The following is a 21,141-nucleotide window of genomic DNA, read 5'->3' on the forward strand; positions in this document are numbered from 1 at the left end:
GCTTTCTCAGTCCCTTACCAGTCAAGGCAATTGTGGAGAGTTAGATGAAAGCTACATTCATAAGCCCCAGCTAGAAACATCCCCACCCCCTGCTCTTCCCTGACACCCTTGTGGAGCTTTCATTCCTGTAGGATCTGGTCTAGTGGTTTTCAACAATAAATACTTGTTGTCTCTCTTTTGCACTAATAGACTCTGCAGTCTCATATTAAAGACGTGCAGTCAGCCCTAAGCTTATTAATAATTAACTATTACTAGTAATGATTGTGAGTAGGAAATAAGAGTAAATTCTGAATGCCATATGACCAACTATTTAATTACGTTCAACCCATTTGGGTAATGTAACATGTATCTCTGTAATTAAATATGTACCGTGTGTCTCTGCAATTAAATATAAATATCTTTCTGCTCATTTTCTCACTATTTTGTGTACAGTCTTAAAGTAAATGGAAGCAGCATGCCTTATTATTTGCTTGATAGAAGTTGTTTGCCCAGAGTGTGTGGCGCCGTAGTAGTATGTCACCGGGCTGCAGATGGGGGACAAGAGAAACAGATCGAGTGTTTGACTTTAGTGATTAATCTGGAGAGGAGGAGACCCCACACTCACTTCATTCAGCTCTGTTAGTAATGACCCTCCTCCTGGAGATCTTATTAAAGCAACATTTAAAAGTGCTGTCAGCCACCGTTTGTTGAGTAGCTATTTATGTGCTAACACTCTGCCATTTTGACGCGGGTAGTCTCTGATCTCCACTAGAAACTCACTAGGTACCCGTCATCCCCCCAGTATGGAAGAGAAGAAACTGAAGCTCGGAGACGTTTGAGTAACTTCTCCAAATCCCACAGCTAGGAGATGGCAACTGGAATTCCGATGAATGCCTTTCTTTGTCTACTGACAATTATTTGCTTTATTTTTCCAAGCTGTATTTCATTCCTGTCGGCTTTCCTTATTTTCTCACCCATCGCTTCTCTGAAAGCTCCTGCTGTTTGCTCATGCCCCTGTTGAGAAATCCACCTGAGTCAGAACCAGGACTTCACCTCCACCCCGTCAGCTTTCTGTGCCTTTCCCAAGTGCACTTGCCTGCCTGCCCGCTCACACTCTCGAACTGCAGTGTGCTTGGGAAACTGGACTCTCACCTGCAATGTTTACGAGATCAGATACACCAAGAATGGGAGGGTGGTTCACAGTACTGGAGCGGGCTTTGCCCTAGTTCTTTATTTTATTTTATTATTATTATTTTTTTAAGATTTTATTTATTTATTTGACAGAGAGAGAGACACAGGGAGAGAGGGAACACAAGCAGGGGGAGTGGGAGAGGGAGAAGCAGGCTTCCTGCCGAGCAGGGAGCCCGATGCGGGGCTCGATCCCAGGACCCCGAGATCATGACCTGAGCCGAAGGCAGATGCTTAACCAACTGAGCCACCCAGGCGCCCCGTGCCCTAGTTCTTTACCCGAGGGTGTGAAAAAGATCTTTGTGAGGGACTGACCACAGACTTGAAGGTGAGGTTTTCTGTGAGCCTCCGGTGGTCTCGTTTTTAATTGGAGCAAAGGGCTGTCATTTAATCTTCACTGTCATGCTCACAGTTCCCATGGTGATCCTGGCTCGATGCCTTGTCTGGCTCCATAACTCAGTAACAGCGTTTGGCGGGCAGGTTAACATGGGGGCGGGGGGTGGAGGGTGAAGATTGCTTCTATGTCCTGGATAACCTCTCTGTCGTCGGTTTAGACTTTCACACCGTACCGGACAGCGTGGCGCCCCATAGTCACCGCCACCCACATCGGGTCCCACATCCGAGTAGGTGGAATATTGAGTTGCTGCTGCTTGCCCGTTCCTTCCCCCCTGCCTTGGAGTGCCTTTCACTTTCTTCCCATTGGCAGGCTGCTTTGCAACCTGCAGTGGTGGAAGTGAATTGTGTGAACATTTATATCCCCCTGCTGTTTCCTCTTTCAAGTGAAACATGCACCCTTGTTTCTAAGAGGATCCACCCATGTTGGCTGTCCCTTGGCTTTCAAGATTTTAGCTGGCTGGGTGGGGTGTCTCAACCATGGGCGGATCCCAGACTTCTCTTCTGTGAGTGTTTCAGCCTTGTCGTGTGTTTTACTTGGTCTGCCAGTGTTATGTGGAAACTCCCAGTATCTTGGGTAGGCATAGGCAACACATGGAGATTGGATTAGATACCAGAAAGCATCCCGGAAGCTTGAATTGATGATTGGATCCCCCCAATTGTGGGCAGGTCCTTACTAGAAACTGTGCCATGGGAACCCAAAGATGCTGGGAAGTGAGTATGTTTGAGCCTGGGGCTGCCACTTGGGTGAAGTTGGAAATAAACCCAACCTGGATGTATTGGACCACAAACTATCTTTTCATCGAAGTTCCAAAACTTTTCTACCAAAAATCCTTTTCGATCGCTGATTATATTTCCGGGCCCCATCTCTTCTACTTTTATTATTTTTTATTTAAAAATTTTATTCATGAGAGACAGAGAGAGGGAGGCAGAGGGAGAAGCAGGCTCTCCGCTGAGCAGGGAGCCCCTTGCGGGACTCGATTGCAGGACCCTGAGATCATGACCCAAGCTGAAGGCAGATGCTTAACTGAGCCACCCAGGCACCCTCCTCTTTTTATATGAAGGTGTTCCTGTTGACTTGGGCCTCATCATTATTTCTTTGCATTCACAGTGCTCATAAGATCTCTTGTTTCATTGTTTCCCTCCACAATTCAGAACACACCCTTGAGGAATTTCTGCTCAGCTTCTTTTTTTTTTTTTTTTTTTTTTAAAGATTTTATTTATTTGACAGAGACACAGCGAGAGAGGGAACATAAGCAGGGGGGAGTGGGAGAGGGAGGAGCAGGGAGCCTGATGTGGGGCTTGATCCCAGGACCCTGGGACCATGACCTGAGCCGAAGGCAGACGCGTAACGACTGAGCCACCCAGGTGCCCCTGCTTAGTTTCCATGTCAATTCCTCCTGTCTCCTTCCCCAGTAGTCTTCTGACCCAGGAATCCTTCTTAATGGTTCATTACTAAGAACATAAATTATAAATAATGTAACATCAATAATAGTTGAATATAATTCCCCTAAAGTAAACTAGAAAAAAATCCACCTGTGAAAGGTCAGTTATTTTGTTCTTTAAGACCTACTAAACCACTGTGAGGTGTCTCTTCTTTCCAGTTCTCAGACTTCTGGTTTCCCTCCGTTTCGGGAATATCTTTGGAGGGCGGAGCGGAGATTATCTTTAGAAAGACTTGTTCCGAGCTGTGGGGTTTCTGACTCATGGGAAGTCTGTGGAGGAGCCAGATCCCATAGAAATGGTTATGATCTCTGAGGCTGATTTTTAACCTGCAGACTCGTTTGATGGAGCTGCACCGCCAGTGGGAGCTGCTTTTGGAGAAGATGCGGGAGAAGGGAGTCAAACTGCTGCAGGCTCAGAAGCTGGTGCAGTATTTGCGAGAGTGTGAGGACGTGATGGACTGGATCAATGACAAGGTCTGTTTCCGAGGGGAAGGTTTGCAGAGTAACTCGCCTTCGCGAGAGCAAGGGAAGGGTGTCCCCCCCCACCCCCCACCCCCGGCAGCCACAGCCGAGCCTGTGTGAGCAGCAGAAGGCGTATAGTGGGATTGCTCCAGCTCCAGCTGCTCCCCGGCGGGTGCTCGCCTGGAACTCTGAAACCTGGAGTCTCACACTGAAACGTCATGAGCTCAGCCTTTTAATAAGGAGGGGAGCTAAGCTCACCCAGGATAAACTAGCATCCACTAAAGCTAATGTGGCCCATCCTGGTGGGTGGGCCTCGTTCATGCTGGGTTTCTAGGAGCCATCATTTCCAAGTGTTGGTTCGTGACTCTGGCTCTGGTATGGTCCTGAATAGGAAGCTATCGTGACTTCTGAGGAGCTGGGCCAGGACTTGGAGCACGTGGAGGTTTTACAGAAGAAATTTGAAGAGTTTCAAACAGATATGGCTGCCCATGAAGAAAGAGTTAATGAAGTGAACCAGTTTGCTGCCAAGCTCATTCAGGTAGGTAGCAATGTGCTATGTGCTTCTTCCCACGTCATAATATTAACTCTCTGGTGTTTTCAGAAGAAAATTTTGTGGTTTTTTGGTTTTTTTTTAATAACTTTATTTTTTTTTTTTTAAGATGTTATTTATTTATTTGGGGCGGAGGAGAGCACAAGCAGGGGGCTTGGGAGAGGGGCAAGCAGACTCACTGCTGAGCAAGGAGGCCAATGCAGGGCTTGATCCCAGGACCCTGGGATCATGACCTGAGCCCAAGGCAGATGCTTAACCAACTGAGTCACCCAGGGACCCCCAGAAGAAAATTTTGATGATCACTTCCCTAGTTTCTGAGTCAGCAAGGTTTGGTAAACATGTCTGAGAGTTTTGTTTAGATCTAAGTAAGGCAGCAATGCTGATTACTTGTAAGGTAGAAACTGCTTTCTAACTTGTGGCCACAGGCAGGAAGGGCAGAGTTCATTTCATCTGCTTCCTCCACCCACTTTCGGGTAGGGCTTGGCGATGCTTTTATTGGGTTGCTGAAGCTGGGTGTCAGGGGTTCCCAGATGAGGGTGTGGTGGTGAATGCTTCTTAGGGTTGGCAGGCATCCACTGATGCCTGACTGCTCTCTTGGGAACCTGGGGAACCTTGTAATGAATGGGCTCTCCACTGGTGGCCCTGAGCCATTAAGGGGGGATAGTGTAACCTTTCCCCATTGCCCACGTGCCCGGTCCCGTAAGCTGCTGCTTTCTCCTCCGCTTCCGAGATGGGCGTCAGAGTGCTCCACAGATGTCCAGCAGCAGGACCTGGAGTTTTTGCTTTCAGGGAAATTTGATTTTGGGGGTCTAAATCTTAAACTTACGGATCTGCTTCAGGGTTGGTACTTGTTCCCTTTCTGGCCGGTGATGAGAAAAGAGCCAGCATTCCTCAGAAATACCTCACCTTCCACAGTGAGCCCCCACCCCCTGCCCCAAAATCTTGGGGCATCCCGAGGTTGTGCTGAGAAGAGCAGTCAGGCCACGCCTGAGATCTCACAGATGGACCCCAGAACCCTGAAATGCTTCATTTGTTACTTTACATGTTATTTTTATTGCAACAAAACCCAAAATGTGGCTGGTGGAGAAGGATACTTTTAAAGAAAGAGCTCCAGTCTGAAGTGAGGAGCAAACCCTGAAGATCATGTCTACAGGAAGGAATGCTTGATAGACTCATGAACGTTCGAAATAACAGATTTCCCAGCACTTGGGACCGACGTGGGTGCATTGGCGAGGCTACCCCACAGGTGCAGCTGAAGTGTTGTTAAAACATGAAAGGTTTTTGGGACCCCTGGGTGGCTCAGCCCTTAAGCGTCTGCCTTCGGCTCAGGTCGTGATCCCAGGGTGCTGGGATCGAGCCCCGCATCGGGCTCCCTGCTCCGCGGGAAGCCTGCTTCTCCCTCTCCCTCTGCCCCTGCTTGTGTTCCCTCTCTCGCTGTGTCTCTCTCTCTATGTCAAATAAACAAATGGAATCTTTAAAAAATAAAAAAATCAAAAAAATAAAGGTTTTTGGTACTGATAGCCGCCACTGCTTTATGGCCTCACCATCTACTCCAAGGGCTAGATAATGACCCTTCCTTTTTAGGTAAAAAGAAATGGAAGCTAGTTTTATTTATTTATTTATTTATTTGAGAGTGAGAGCAAGCGGGGGAGGGAGGGGGAGAGGGAGAGAATTTTAAGCAGGCTCCATGTACAGTGTGGAGCCTGACGTGGGGCTCGATCTCAAGACCCCCAAATCACAACCTGAGCCGAAATCAAGAGTCAGACACTTAACCGATTGAGCCTCCCAGGTGCCCCTGGAAGCTAGTTTTAAACAAGCTTGGCTTCATTTCATGCATAAAAGCGTATTGCTTCAGAAAGAGGATTTGCTGAGGCAGAGACTTGGACGAGCCAGGGGCTCAGGACTCTCCTGGGACTCAGCGACCCGTGCCATTGGACCTCTCTTAGTCTGCTGTCCCTCATGTAGGAGCAGCACCCCGAGGAGGGAACCATCAAGACCAAGCAGGATGAAGTGAATGCGGCCTGGCAGCGGCTGAAGGGACTGGCCCTTCAGAGACAGGGGAAGCTCTTCGGGGCGGCTGAGGTTCAGCGCTTTAACAGGTACTGAGCCAGGGCGGGCTGCCGGGCGTGGGCACGTACCTGGGGGGCCGGGTCGAGTATATGGCACGTGCCAAGAAGATGCTGGAGCCACCTGGGGCCTGGCCCGCTGTGGCACCCCCGGCTCTAGACAGTTGCCGTAAGTGGCTGCCCTGGTGTCTCCGTTCCGTAGGGATGTGGATGAGACTATCAGCTGGATTAAGGAAAAGGAGCAGTTAATGGCCTCTGACGATTTTGGCCGCGACCTGGCAAGTGTTCAGGCTCTGCTGCGGAAGCACGAGGGTTTGGAGAGAGATCTTGCTGCTTTGGAGGACAAGGTGGGTTCGGAAAGCATCCGGTTCCATACATAAGTTAGCAGGGGGCATGAGCACGGTCTGATGGAGGGCATTTCCAGGTCAAAGCCCTGTGTGCCGAGGCCGACCGCCTGCAGCAGTCCCACCCTCTGAGCGCTGCGCAGATTCAGGTGAAGCGAGAGGAGCTGATTGCCAACTGGGAGCAGATCCGGACTCTGGCAGCCGAGAGACACGCCCGCCTCAACGACTCCTACAGGTGGGACTCCTCTCCTGGGACTCAGCGACCCGTGCCGTTGGACGTCTCTTAGAGAGTCGGGGAGGCAGGCTTCGGGGTCCCTTGTGCATACTGAGAACGCTGCTGTGCACCTGCCAGCTTCCTGTGCTAAGAAAGTGCAGGTGGCTTTTTCCTGCCTATGCCATATTTGTTTGGAGACTGGCCACTCTGCTGTGTGTGTGTGTGTGTGTCTGTGTGTGTGTACATTGTATTTATGACTTTATGAATATTCTTCCGTCCTATATTGCTGCATTATGACCAGTAGAAGTGGAAATCTCTCCTTAGCGATCAGAGCACCAGTGGAATATACCATTAAAATTGAGTAAATCAAGGACTGGGAAATGAAAGAATGCTAATTACTGAACAGAGCTGGAACTGGGGAATGACCAGGAAGTTGGAGAGAAGGGACCAGATTGGGGAATTACAGTGATGGACACAACCTAGGTTTTAAGGGATTGATTTCATCCTTCTCTTGCTTTCCTTTATGGTCAGACTAAAGAATCCTCTGTGTCCCAGGACTAGAGTTGGCATGGTCTGAGGACAGAATTCAGAGCTTTAAGAAGGCATTTTTCATCCAGGCTCTCCACTGGGAACATCTAATGGCTTATCTTGGTTTTCTGTAGGCTTCAACGCTTCCTTGCTGACTTCCGCGACCTCACCAGCTGGGTGACTGAGATGAAAGCCCTCATCAATGCCGATGAGCTCGCCAATGATGTGGCCGGGGCTGAAGCCCTGCTGGACAGGCATCAGGAGCACAAGGTAGCGTCTCCAACATCTTCCAGAAGGAAAGGCCTTAGCTTGTAACACATCGGGGTGGGACTCTTACTTACAGCCAGAGTGGCTGAAACTTTGTTCACAGGTAGCTCTCACCACGGGATTGTTGTTGGTTTTGCTTTTGGAGACTGGCTTTGCGTGCTTCTCATAGATGGTGAAACAGGTTAAATGTCAGGAGATTAAGTGTGGTCCGTAAAAGTGAGAGGCCACGCCCCGGCAAGATGGAGGTGCTACTGTTTTGTACGTCAGTCATGTACCATCTTAAACAGTGTCTTCGTTTAAATGCTGAGTTTCATATTTGGTGTAATTAAATTTCTTATTCTGGTTTTTCCCTAAACTATGTTCCACAGGAAACTGGTTTTATGAGCTCTTAATAGGCTTTACCTTAAAAAGAAAGGTTTTCTATGGCTAGGTAGTTTTGGAAAACACTATGAAACAGGATCGTAAAAAATTATTATTACTATAAGTCTTCTGAGAGGTTTTAATATGGTAGATGTAAGAAAGTCAATATATGAATGTCAAGTACACTAGCAACAGAAACATTTTTTTAAAATGCTACTTATAATTGTATCAGAAAGCATAATGTACTTGGGAATACATCTAACAAAAGTTGTGTAAGACATCTGCGAAGATGGCGGTTAGGCTTTGTTGAAAGACTGAAGAAAGACAGACTAAAGGGGAACATCTTATCTCATGCATGGCTAGAACGATCTCTTGTAAAGGTAGAAAAATTCTCCCCAGGATCTTTACACTCAGTGCCATTCCACACAGAAACCCTGCAGGTCTTTCTTTGTTTCTGGAATGAGACAAGCTGATTCTAAACTTGATTTGGAAGAAAAAAATTCAAAACCAGCTGAGGCAATTTTGAAGAACAGGGTGGGATCAGGGGAAGCACATACCCTACCAGGTGCTATAAAATCCTCAACCCCCCCATCCAGCACAAGGAGGGTAGAGAGCCCAACAGAACAGAAGACGGGGCTCAGAGCCTTGAATGTATGGAAACATGACAGGCTTTGACAGAGGTGGCCTGAAAAGCCAGTGGCAAAAAGACTTCTCAGTAAATGGTGCCCCTCGTGATTGGATAACCCAGACCGATGTTAGGGAGCCTGGCCTCCTCTTTGATCCTGCTCCTTGGTGGAGATGGGAAATTCTGATTTGTAACGATTGTGTGAAATTCAGCATCTCTGTTTTCTTTTCTAAGTTGCTGGGCATTAAATTGTGCCTTTTCTCGCTGTAGGGTGAAATTGACGCTCACGAGGACAGCTTTAAATCTGCAGATGAGTCTGGACAGGCCCTGCTTGCCGCTGGCCATTATGCCTCAGATGAAGTGAGGGAGAAGGTAAGAGAGGAGAGGTTCTTTAACTGAAAGTCTCTGAAAGCTCTTATCCATCCTTTAATATCCAGGCTGTGTCGCCGTGGTATGCGAGAAGCTTCCACAGAGCTCGCACCGGGAAGTTCAGGGGCAGCTTCTTGAGAGACTGAAGAAGAAGACCTATGTGTAGGATGGTGATTGATCAGAGGGAGAAAGTTCCATCCATTTGGGACATTTGTGACCCATTTCCTACTTAAAGGGGACTTTGCGGGGAGTTGAGTCCTGCGTTAGTGGTGGAACCGGAGGACACCGCTTTCTTTCAGATGATACGTATAAGTGTAGACGATTTGCAAGTTCCACAGGATCTGAGTATGAAGATACCTGAGGAACATTAGAGAATGATGTTTTAAGATTGTGTAGACTAGGAAGAGACGTTTCAAAGACAAACTTGTTGTCAACTGTGGAGTGTAAAACTTATGCCTGGGGCCTTTGTGAGCCTCCCATGTTTTATGGAACACCCACCCAGTCAGCCTTTCTCAGCTGAGACGCCTTACTCCCATTTTTACTGCCCACCTTTTAGAAAGATGCCCTTTTTCTTCTACCTAAAGTTTACTTAGCATTTTGACCTAACATCATTTGATGGCAGTAAATTAATTCTAGATTAACTAAGAGTTCCCGCTCCTAATTCGCATAAACATACAAACCACTAGGGATTTGCGTGGTTCCCTGGAACTTGGCTGACCCAAGTGAATGGGATACGCCCCCTTTTGCCAACCAGAAAACAGGCTGGAAGATGAGTGTGAGGATTAGAAATGCCAGGGCAACCTTTCTGTTTGCCTGGGGGTGGGTGGCCGACCTGCCCTGCGTCCACTGCCCCCGTGTCCCCCACCCAGCTGAGCATCCTGGCCGAGGAGCGGGCCGCCCTGCTGGAGCTGTGGGAGCTGCGGCGGCAGCAGTACGAGCAATGCATGGACCTGCAGCTCTTCTACCGCGACACCGAGCAGGTGGACAACTGGATGAGCAAGCAGGAGGTACCGCCCGCCCGCCCGCCTGCCACGGCTTCCTTTCTCTCTCGTCTGCTGTTCAGCTGGCTGGCTTATTTCAGGCAGGAAATTACCAGGAAATTGTGGTTGTGAATCGGGTGAAGAGGGCTCGCCGAGTGGCTCCTGGCGGCTCTGCCAACTTTCTTCCCGCCACTGGGATTGGAGGCCCTTGGGACAGGCCCCGGGCTTAGAGAGGAGTGTGCTGGTGTGGGATTGCTTCTTACTCTAGAGGCGTTTTGGGTGTTTTTGGTCTGGAACTTAGCACTTCACCCTATTCTTAGATTAGTGTTAAGTGAATCTAAAGGATGTTAGGCTTTCTGGAAGAGATCTTAGAAGTTTAATAGCTGTAGAATCTCTTTCCTTTTCATGTTTTGGCCACCATATCCTTTGCTTGCCAAAAGCCTTAAGGGGTGAAAGGGCATCCCTCTGAGCACTTTTGTTTTCTTTCTCAAGGCCTTCCTGCTGAACGAAGACTTGGGAGACTCCTTGGATAGTGTGGAGGCGCTCCTCAAGAAGCACGAGGACTTTGAGAAATCCCTTAGCGCCCAGGAGGAAAAAATTACAGTAGGACCCTTTCTTGTACCTTTGGGTGATCCTTAGATTCAGCCCGGAGTCCATTCTTCTTGAGGGTTTCCGAGCAGACATGATAGAGGATCTGCGTGAGGGGCAACCCTGTGGGGGCTTCAGATCTCATGGTGGTGGCGGAGCACGGCCTCGGGGGAGGCCTGCCATAGCTCACGGGATGAGATCTTCTCCTGATGTCACCCTCCACGCTGACATTTCCCTTCCACTGAAAGTAGAGTTCGGGGCGCCTGGCTGGCTCAGTCGGTGGACTTTGTGACTCTTGATCTCGGGGTCGTAAGTTTGAGTCCCACGTTGGGTGTAGAGATTACTTAAAATCTTCAAAAAATAAAAAGTAAAAGTAGCTAGAGCTCATGGGAGAGGTATTTTTCCCCTTGAAAACAGTTGTTAGAGGCAAGAACTGGAAGGCTGCTAACCTGTTGGCGACCCTGTCTGACCCTGTCAGATGTGTCGTGACGTCAGCTATAGCAAACGTCTCCCGTCCTGAAGGAGCTAGCGTAACAGTGTTGTCTCTGACTAACAACGCCAAGCAAACACTCAAAAGTGAGGGAGAAACGTTGACCTGTGTTACGGTTTAGAGTGTTTTGTGACCTGTCAGGAATTACTTCGCTCTGGAGGCCACGCTGCGCAACCGTGTGCCTACGGGTGAACAACCCTGATTCTTCCCTCGTAGGCACTGGATGAGTTTGCAACCAAGCTGATTCAGAACAACCACTACGCCATGGACGACGTGGCCACCCGCCGAGACGCGGTGCGTTCCTGGCTTCTCCACGTGCCTTCCCTTCGACCCCCGGCTCTCCCTTCTGAGACGCGTGTTGCCACGTAGCCTCTTGAGCCAGAAATCCCTGGGGAGTAGGAACCAGAGATTTACGCGGCTCCTTGTCTTTCAGCTGCTGAGCCGCCGCAACGCCCTTCATGAGAGAGCCATGTGTCGCCGGGCCCAGCTGGCGGACTCTTTCCACCTGCAGCAGTTTTTCCGCGACTCCGATGAGCTCAAGAGCTGGGTCAATGAGAAGATGAAAACTGCCACAGATGAAGCTTATAAAGTAACGTCCTGCCGGCGTTGCCATGTAGCGTTTGGATGGGAAGCTAAAGGCACTTCCCACAGATAAATTGTAGCTAAAGAAAGAAATAGGGAATTCCAAAAACTGCACTATTTAATGTAGGCTGTTTTCTACCCCCACCCCCTGCCCATAAAGAGAAGTACGAAGGTAACGTAGTAGGGTAGTTTGACCGTACTCAGGTGCAAGGTAGAACCCCCTTCTTCCTTTTATTGGCAGGACCCATCCAACCTACAAGGAAAAGTACAGAAGCATCAGGCTTTTGAGGCTGAGCTCTCGGCCAACCAGAGCCGCATCGACGCCCTGGAGAAAGCGGGGCAAAAGCTGATTGATGTCAACCACTATGCCAAAGATGAGGTAGCAGCTCGCATGAATGAGGTCATCAGTTTATGGAAGAAGTTGCTGGAAGCCACTGAACTGAAAGGTAAGAGAAGGTGTCTCCCTGGGTTGTGAGAGGAATGCTGCGGGATTCCATGTCCCTTCCTCATTAAGTGTAGGAACATAAACCACCCAGGTAAGGTGGGCCCGCAGACCTGGGGCGCGCAGGCTCATCCCCCGTAGGAGTTACCTCCCTTGCACTGTCAATGCTTTGCTGATGTGGCAGATGTGGTTGACATTGCTGGTCAGTGGGGGAGCCTGCGTCACAAGGGGGTGATTCGGTCAACCGGCCGTGACTGAACTGGGCCCCATCACTGAAAATCAAAGCTCAGTGGAGAGCCAAGGGCATTCAGTAAATCTCAGACGTTCTTCTCTCAGGGGGGTCAGAATGCTTTTTACAGAACTTCCAAGTCAGCATTTGTCTTCTTTACCTTTGTGAAGGAGGTGAAGCAGTAACTACACTCCTGACCCCTAGTCCTTCACTAAGAGGCCATTGTTCAGGAGCGGTATTGGCAGAAAGGTAGTGTTAACAGATAGATAATCAGACCTGCTCCTTTGACCAGGGATAAAGCTTCGCGAGGCGAACCAGCAGCAGCAGTTCAACCGCAATGTTGAGGATATTGAGCTGTGGCTGTATGAAGTGGAAGGTCACCTGGCTTCGGACGATTATGGCAAAGATCTTACCAATGTCCAGAACCTCCAGAAGAAGCATGCCCTGCTGGAGGCGGATGTGGCTGCTCACCAGGTAGAGTGTGACTTGGGGGCTGTTGCCCGGTCAGTGGTGTGGAAACAGGAGTGAAGAACGGCAAGTGACGTCCAGACCACACTTGTTTTTGGAAGGATAAAAGGTGTTGATTTTCTTAGGTAGCCTTATGTGTTCCCTATTCTTCTCCAACTAAACTCCTTCCTCAGAGCTTTCTGGAAGCCCACAGTGAGGGAAAGAGATGGCAGAAAAATACTCTCCGGGCTGGGAAGACAATTGTGTTACTTTTTCTTTGTATATGATCAAACCACTCTTGAAGTAGGATCAGTCTAGAACCTAGTTGCCGATGCTGGTCCACGCTCTCAAGCCTCCGTCCTCTCCCATCTCCAGGATCGGATTGATGGCATCACCATTCAGGCCCGCCAGTTCCAGGATGCTGGCCATTTTGACGCGGAAAACATCAGGAAGAAACAGGAAGCCCTCGTGGCTCGCTATGAGGCTCTCAGGGAACCCATGATTGCCCGGAAGCAGAAGCTGGCTGATTCTCTACGTTTGCAGCAGCTCTTCCGTGATGTCGAGGATGAGGAGACATGGATTCGGGAGAAAGAGCCCATCGCTGCATCCACCAACAGAGGTCAGTCTGCTTCCGTCAGATAAGAATCACGTCTGAGAAGGGGCTCTACCCTTATAGCGTAAGGGAGGTGCGTGTCAGAACAAGAAAGGTCGTTTCAGTTAAACTGGAACCCCGGTGGAATCTTAAGAATGACAGGGCTGACTTTTCTCTTGATGGCTTGGATGACCAGGGAGCGGTTTCTGCTTTCAGGCAAAGATTTGATTGGAGTCCAGAATCTGCTAAAGAAGCACCAAGCCCTCCAAGCAGAAATTGCTGGGCATGAGCCGCGCATCAGAGCTGTTACACAGAAGGGGAACGCCATGGTGGAGGAAGGTGAGTGGTTACCATCCAGGGAGTGGCTCTGCTCTTGCTCTTCCTACGTCCTTTCTTTGCTTAAGTACGTGGACTTGAGTCAGATTGGGCTGTGGGATTGAGTACCTTCCCCATTCTCTTCTCCCTGTGTGATCTTGACTAGACCCTACCCTCTCGATCTGAACATCTTACCTGTGAGATGCAGGTAATAACACCTCCTCCTGACGTAGTTGTGAGGGTCGAGTGAGATCAAGTAGGGGACAGAGTGTGGAACAGCCTGGCGCGTGTGTCAGTGAGCAAGGAGTAGGGGTGGCGCTGTTAAGCTTTTAGCATGTCTTTATGGTCCAATCTCCGGTGCTTCGTAGGGTCCAGATAGAGATGGCTCGAGGAGGCAAAAATTGAGCCGATCACTTAAAAGGTTGGGACCCGAGTCTCTCCTAAAACCGGGGATTCATAGGGGCCTGGCTCACATGCATACCAGAGGTGTTGTGGATACCTAGAAGACCTATCTGTCTGGCGATGTGGCAGCCTCCTTTACATTGTCCTCCCTTCCCTCGCCCACCTTCCAGGCCACTTTGCTGCAGAGGATGTGAAGACCAAGCTCAGCGAACTGAACCAGAAGTGGGAGTCACTCAAGTCCAAGGCCTCCCAGCGGCGGCAGGACCTGGAAGACTCCCTGCAGGCCCAGCAGTACTTCGCCGACGCCAACGAGGCCGAGTCCTGGATGCGGGAGAAGGAGCCCATCGTGGGCAGCACCGACTACGGGAAGGACGAGGACTCCGCGGAGGTGAGCGAGCGTGGGGAGCCTGCCGGGGCTCAGGCCGGGGCTCAGGCTGGGGCTCAGGCTGGGGCCCCGCTGCGAAGGTGCCCGTGTGCAGCAGCTGCGGCCTCCGAGTTGTCGGTCTCTCGGTGCTTTAGAAGCTGTTACTTACTTTCCGCGGTGGAAACAGTCGTGCCAGAAGGAGGGATGAGACTGCCTTCTACCACGAGCGTTTTGCCATTCTTACCCATCCGTTCTCTCCACATGCGTGTGCACACATGTCCATGATCCCGTGTTTTGCCAGTAATTGGTGTTTTTGAGTGAAACTCCTGACATTTTATTCATGACGGGCTAGATGTAACCCTTGTACTGACTCTTAGCTTGCCAGTCTGCACAAAAACCAGAGCAGTTGAGTGCTGACAGGCGGCATACAGGATTCTACCAGAGGACGGGGAGGGGAGAACTGAAAAGCTTGGGCAGCGGTGGTGGAGGGTGGTGGTGAAGGCCCCACGTGCGGCGAGGAGAGTAGCAGCCACGGGGAGGGCTTTGCTTGGCTGGTGATGTTGATTTCTTACGACAGGCGGGGGATTCACCACGTGTGCGGTACTATGCCTTGTGGCTCCGTGTCTGTTTCCAGCCCCGCGTAGGCACGTACGGGCAGGGAGAAAAGACAGTATTATGAATCACAAAGAATACGTCCTCCAAATTTGATGTTCGTTAGAAATGGGGAGAGAGTGTGGAGCGAGCGGGAGGTGATCAAATCAGCGTGTAACTGAGCACATCTTGGGAGGGCAGCGGGTCGGTGAGGCAGCGTGGCCGGGGTGCCCCAGTTCCTTGCGCTGGGGTCACCGTGTGTGATTTTGGTTTCAGGCTCTACTGAAGAAACACGAAGCTTTGATGTCGGATCTCAGCGCCTATGGCAGCAGCATCCAGGCCCTGCGGGACCAGGCTCAGTCGTGCCGGGTGAGCTGGGCTTTTGTTGAGCCGTTGTGCAGCGAGGGCTCAGGAAGCTGCAGGGCCCGGCCACTTCCAGCAGGTGTGACGGGTGTAGGCAACTTTCTGGTGGCCTCACTGCGACGTCCTGTGACACAAAAATGTATAAACGGTTTAAAATGAGATTTTTTTTTTTCCTTAAGATTCAGAACAGCTAAAGTTCTGGAATCAGAATTTACTGGTAGCTTCAGAAGAGAACTCTCATAAATACGTGTTTGATACAATTGGAGTTGAAATTGGAGTCTGTTGTGTGCCCAGGTGACACACCATGGACATCCTTTAACTGGGTTTACCCTTCCTTGGGATTTTTAGCAACAAGTGGCCCCCATGGATGATGAGACTGGGAAGGAGCTGGTCTTGGCTCTCTACGACTATCAGGAGAAGAGTCCTCGAGAGGTCACCATGAAGAAAGGGGATATTCTCACCTTACTCAACAGCACCAACAAGGCAAGGCGTCGGAAGGGGTCGTATGTCTCTGTCAGCACCACCAGTTTTGCTCGGTGGGGTGTCTGTGGGTCGTTGTGTCTGCAATGAAGCTGGGTTAGAATTTGAGGAGAGACCAGAGTTGCCCAGTCTCCCCCTTGATACGGGTCCATCTCGTGGAAGATCAAGAGGGTAATCCGTCCATCTTCCCAGACACCTGGAAGCAGTGAGCTGGCTCACACTCTCGAGGTAGCTTCTCTTCCTGATTATACACCTCTGGGTGAAAGTCCTTCTCTTCAGACCAAAGTTTGTTTTTCTGGAACTTGCAGCTGTTGGTTCTTAACCTAGACCGCGGGACTACGGCAGATAGTTGACAACAGCTGCGACGTCACCCCTAGGCTCTCGAAATTAAATGCTTCCCAGGTCAACAGCTTCCTTCCTTGACATATGCTGGTTTGACAGTGACTTTGAAGTGAGGCGCATGGTACCCCACGCGTCCGATAAATCACAAAAGATACTAGTTGAGGCTGGAGAAATGTTCACAGCCATCGTTAAAGACCCTTATTCTTACACCCCCGGTTTACCCTAATCATGAGCATTTGAGAAAACCTGTGATTTGTATTTTCTGTTGACTCCCAGCCGTCTTCCGGTCTCATTCTGGTTTACTCAACAGCATTGTCCTGTGGAACTTTCTGTGACGGTGGACATTTTCTGTGTGCTGGCTCTGCAGTAGCTCTTACCACAGTGATGATTAAGCATGGAAATGTGACTGGTTATAACTGAGTATTTAAACTTAATTTGATCTAATTTATTTAAATTTATGCAGCCACGTGTGGCTAGTCACACTATTAGTGAAGCTGTGGAGTGTGACGAAGAGAGGGCTGCCCTCATGTTGGGTGTCGTTGCGGCTTTCTCGTGCCGCTCTCCATGCTTGGCAGGGGACAGTCCTTGAACAAAGTGACTTTGACACTGTCACGGGATCCTTGTGTGCGTGTGTGCATGTGTGTGCGTGCACAGGCCTCCTGGCTTTCTCCCTTCCTGGGGAATTGGTGCTTTCAGTTGTCCGCGTGTCTCCTTAGGACTGGTGGAAGGTGGAAGTGAACGACCGGCAGGGCTTCGTGCCAGCCGCGTACGTGAAGAAGCTGGACCCCGCCCAGTCGGCCTCCCGCGAGAATCTCCTGGAGGAGCAGGGCAGCATCGCCGTGCGGCAGGAGCAGATTGACCACCAGTAAGGGCCATACTGGCGACCACAAGGGTCCAGGTGTCCCTCGGGGCTTACTTTCCATCCCATGTAGGCCACGGTTGAGGCAGTGTCCCAAGGCTTCGGAGCGACTGTTCCTGTGCCCGTGTGCACTCAGGACACCCTCTTCCCACTTTGCGCAAGTCCCTTTTAACCCCTTTGGACCTAAAACCCTTGACTGATACCTTTATTTTCCTTATTTTGTTTCTTCCCCTAAAGTGAGTTTCTTTTCCTCAACAGCATTTTCTAAACATCACCCTCTGAACCTTTGTCCTTCAGTTGGGGAGATGCTCTGGAGTTGATAGTTAGAGGTCCCACACGCCTACAGCTCTGCCCCTTTTAAAAGGCTATTGGGAGAGTGGTTCTCTCCTGCTTTCTGCTCTGAGACAGAGGTGGTTTTTCATGAAATGGCTCTGTTCTCTGTCCTCTACCTAAGCTCCCATATCGACCTGTGTCCCTCCTGCAGGGTGTCTTGCTCTGCTAATGAGCTCAAAAGTTTTGGACACTTGAAAGATATCCAGAAGATATGTTCTCACTAGACTTTATTATAATAGAACTTTTGTGACTCTGAGATCCCTGAAAAGATCAGGTATTTGTCCACATCCAGACCTTTTCCGTTCCTGCTGAGGCAGGAGAGTGGTTTGGACCAGGGTCGTAACTGTGGGAGCAAAGCCGCCGGCCTGAGACGTGACTGGTGGAGCATATTCGCTCTCAGGCTGGTCCCTATCTCGGGGCAGCCCTTCCCTCCCCTCGCCTTGCTCTGCGAAGTTCCCCGTGTTGCCAGTACAAGGAAAATGGTCAACCTTAAACGTGGCAGACTGTTCATGAAAAGGAAGGCAAACTAACCCCCCTAATTTACTTTCCCGGCTATTTCTTTACTGATTTCCTTCGTGGCCTGGCCTGCTTCTGAGAGCTTTTGAATGGCTCCTCAGTTGCCCCACTTGAAGCATCCAGCCTCCTGGCGCCCGTCGGAGCTGCCGCTCTCCTTTCCTGTGGATTAATCCCACTAATCTGTGCGTGCTTTTGCTGTGCCCCCGTGCAGGACGCGCGTAACTAAGGAGGCCGGCAGTGTGTCTCTGCGTATGAAACAGGTGGAGGAACTGTGAGTAGGCGGGCGGCCTTGCCGAGCGCCCGTGTCCGTTCTCCCTCTGCCGCTTCTCTGCAAGGCACTTGTTCATCCAGAAAGACGAGGTGGGGGGGACTGTGCCGCCATGCGGCAGCTTCACCAGGGAAGAGGTTTCGGTGGCACCGTGTCAGTCGGCCGCTTGTCTCCTGGGTCGCTTCTATGTGCAACTGTGTGTTCAGAGTGTTGTTGGTCCCCCCTCTGTTGGCTTTGGTGGTGGGCCAGCCACTCTCGGCAGCGAACCTGAAGGCCGGGTACGTAGTGTTCCTCAGTAGGAAGGAAACGAAATTCCTCCAAGTGCTTTGAGTCTTGGTACCTCGTTGCTTTTTTTTTATCTCACTCTGAGAAGCTTAGATTTGATGGTGATGGTGGATTTTCTTTAGTCTTTAACTTAGTTTTATTAAGTTTATCATGTTCACATCCCCAAAGATCGTATAAGTAGTTCAGTCTTTTGTATTTTAGCTCGTAAGAGCATGAATATTCTTTGAATCTTCTTAAAAAATCTTCCAACTACTGAAGTGGTGCATATATTCCGTATTCGACCTGATTTTCCTTCTGAAGTTGCTAAAACTTTCTGAGAAGTCAGTGTATCACTCCCCTACCCTTCAGAGAGGCTAACGCCCTGTACGAGGTTGTAAGATGGGCATGCCTTTCCGTACCGCCCGGGGCAGTCAGGGAGTTACGAGAGCGGAGCAGGACCTCTGTCTGCATTGTGCTCAGCGCACTCATCTCGTCTCAGCTGTGCTCGCATGAACCCCGTGTTCCTGTGCTAGACGCTTGGTTCCAGTCATTTGTGGTTGTGATGTTCTGAGTGCAAAATGGGCCCGGGGATGAGTGTGCCCGGCTGTCCGAGCCACCCAGTGGCGAACAGCAAGTGTGTACTTATCCCCGAGGCCGTAGAGCGGGCCCGTAGGAGCGTCCTCTTCATCTGTGTTCTGACACCTTGTCACCTGGGCACCATCATGACACACTCATGGCCTTGGACGCACATCTCAGAGACACCGGTGGTTTGCCCTTAGGTTAGCTTCTGTAGGAAGCTAAATGCCTGCCCGTCCCCTCTTGTCACCCTCTTCAATTACCTCAGGTACCACTCTTTGCTGGAGCTGGGCGAGAAGCGCAAGGGCATGTTGGAGAAGAGCTGTAAGCGGTTCATGTTGTTCCGTGAGGCGAACGAGCTGCAGCAGTGGATCAATGAGAAGGAGGCGGCCCTGACCAGCGAGGAGGTGGGCGCCGACCTGGAGCAGGTCGAGGTGCTGCAGAAGAAGTTCGATGACTTCCAGAAGGTATGAGAGGTCTTGCGTCTGAGCTGAAAAGTGGCTCAAAGACTTGGATCTCTGGACTCGTGACTGTAGTTTACTAGAACAAACACGGTACAGATTGGGTTCCACCCGCTGAGGAGCCATTTCTCAATGGTGTGAATTGGAACTTTTTTTTTTTTTTTTTTTTACCAGTTTAGCTTCAAGGAAATACAGGCAGTTTTCTTGTTTTAAGAACTTTTTTTTTTTTTTTTGAAGATTTTATTTATTTGACAGAGAGAGACACAGTGAGGGAGGGAACACAAGCAGGGGGAGTGGGAGAGGGAGATCCCAGGACCCTGGGATCATGACCTGAGCCGAAGGCAGACGCTTAACAACTGAGCCACCCAGGCGCCCTTTGTTTTAAGAACTTTCTAACTTAAAATACAAAAATGTGTTAAAGTATTTTTTTTAATTGGGTTAAAATTGACATAATATACAGTTAAGCGTTTTAACGCGTGCGGTTCGGAAGCATTTAGCACAGCACGGCACTCACAACCACTGACCTCTCTGGTTCCTGAAACATTTCCCACGTCACAAGGAAGCTGCATACCCACTAGAGCGTCCTTCCCTGGGACCCCCGGCCCTTGGCAGCACTCAGTCAGCTTTTTGTCCCCAGATTGACATATTTTGGACATTTCTTACAAATGGAATCCCGTATTATGTGGCTTTTTACCACTGACTGCTTTCACGGAGCATAATGTTTTTCCCAGTTCATTCTTGTCCTCGTGGGTTTCAGGACTCCACAACTTTTTATGGCTGAATAGAATTCCATTGCGTGCATAAACCACATCTTGTTTTTTTGTTGTTGTTGTTTTTTTTAAAGATTTTATTTATTTGACAGAGACACAGCGAGAGCAGGAACACAAGCAGGGGGAGTGGGAGAGGGAGAAGCAGGCTTCCCGCGGAGCAGGGAGCCCGATGCAGGGCTCGATCCCAGGACCCTGGGATCATGACCTGAGCCGAAGGCAGACGCTTAACGACTGAGCCACCCAGGCGCCCCAAACCACATCTTGTTTATCGTTTCCACTTTTAAGAGTTTTATAACCAGTTAATGTGGGTGAGGGGCTATTTTCCCACAGGGGCTGGCATTAGAATTTCAGCACATTTTGAAAACACATTCCTGCAAAGAAAGATGAAAGCAAATTTCCATCCCGATAGAATAATGGTTTATGAACCACGGTTAATTAAGTGAATTTGAGACAGACTGTTGTCAGACAGTGCCTGTTATCTCCTTGCTTCCTTGATAGCCACGGTCAGGATTTCCTGATGGGGGTGACTGCCGTGGAACAGAAAAACTAGTTCATAGGATGCCTAGTGAACAGAAATGAATAGGTTCAGACCATCGTTTGTGAACCTCTTTTGCCCGCCGCCTCCTCCGATTTACTCTCAGAGTCTTAGTAGTTATGGCTTTTGCTTTAAAGGATCTGAAGGCCAACGAGTCACGGCTGAAGGACATCAACAAGGTGGCTGAAGACCTGGAGTCTGAGGGTCTGATGGCCGACGAGGTGCAGGCCGTGCAGCAGGCAAGTCCGGCAGGAAGCAGCCGGGCTCCTTCCTGCGTCCTTCTGAGCCCCACACGGTGTCCCGAGCGCGGGGGGGCCAGGGTGTGGTCAGGTGCTCTCCGTCCCCATTCCATTTACCTCCTGTCTTCTCCATGTGCCCATTTCCTATTGTGGAAGTTGTTTACTGTTTACATGGTCCTTAATTAGTAGTTAAACGCACCCATTTCTTAAATAAGTAAAAGGTTTTACATAGAAACACTGCGTCTGTTAGACTTTTAAGAAGTTCTTCCGGCCAATTCGTCTCTTTTGTAATTTTGTCCCCGTGTCCGGGTTTGACAGTAACG

At 49.9% G+C, this 21,141-nt stretch overlaps 1 protein-coding gene across 13 annotated transcripts in view; it reads left to right on the plus strand.

Moving 5' to 3' along the window:
- The window catches only part of SPTAN1 (spectrin alpha, non-erythrocytic 1), a 61,699-nt gene that overhangs the window by 13,896 nt on the left and 26,662 nt on the right, over window positions 1–21,141 (plus strand). For 7 of the 13 annotated variants that reach the window (XM_078061856.1, XM_078061854.1, XM_078061858.1 and 4 more), the window contains exons 4-25: window positions 3,339–3,479; window positions 3,859–4,005; window positions 5,983–6,116; window positions 6,286–6,430; window positions 6,508–6,662; window positions 7,304–7,439; window positions 8,692–8,793; window positions 9,660–9,797; window positions 10,263–10,373; window positions 11,065–11,142; window positions 11,282–11,437; window positions 11,672–11,876; window positions 12,394–12,575; window positions 12,924–13,167; window positions 13,357–13,479; window positions 14,028–14,245; window positions 15,089–15,181; window positions 15,524–15,658; window positions 16,714–16,862; window positions 17,917–17,976; window positions 19,082–19,280; window positions 20,717–20,818. In XM_078061856.1, the coding sequence (XP_077917982.1) occupies window positions 3,339–3,479; window positions 3,859–4,005; window positions 5,983–6,116; window positions 6,286–6,430; window positions 6,508–6,662; window positions 7,304–7,439; window positions 8,692–8,793; window positions 9,660–9,797; window positions 10,263–10,373; window positions 11,065–11,142; window positions 11,282–11,437; window positions 11,672–11,876; window positions 12,394–12,575; window positions 12,924–13,167; window positions 13,357–13,479; window positions 14,028–14,245; window positions 15,089–15,181; window positions 15,524–15,658; window positions 16,714–16,862; window positions 17,917–17,976; window positions 19,082–19,280; window positions 20,717–20,818 (3,153 nt within the window). The remainder of the gene's footprint in view (window positions 1–3,338; window positions 3,480–3,858; window positions 4,006–5,982; window positions 6,117–6,285; window positions 6,431–6,507; window positions 6,663–7,303; window positions 7,440–8,691; window positions 8,794–9,659; window positions 9,798–10,262; window positions 10,374–11,064; window positions 11,143–11,281; window positions 11,438–11,671; window positions 11,877–12,393; window positions 12,576–12,923; window positions 13,168–13,356; window positions 13,480–14,027; window positions 14,246–15,088; window positions 15,182–15,523; window positions 15,659–16,713; window positions 16,863–17,916; window positions 17,977–19,081; window positions 19,281–20,716; window positions 20,819–21,141) is intronic. The other 6 variants (XM_078061857.1, XM_078061863.1, XM_078061865.1 and 3 more) reach the window with 1 other exon arrangement.

Source organism: Halichoerus grypus, chromosome 14 (genome assembly GCF_964656455.1).
Source record: "Halichoerus grypus chromosome 14, mHalGry1.hap1.1, whole genome shotgun sequence".
Taxonomy (NCBI): Eukaryota; Metazoa; Chordata; class Mammalia; order Carnivora; family Phocidae; genus Halichoerus; species Halichoerus grypus.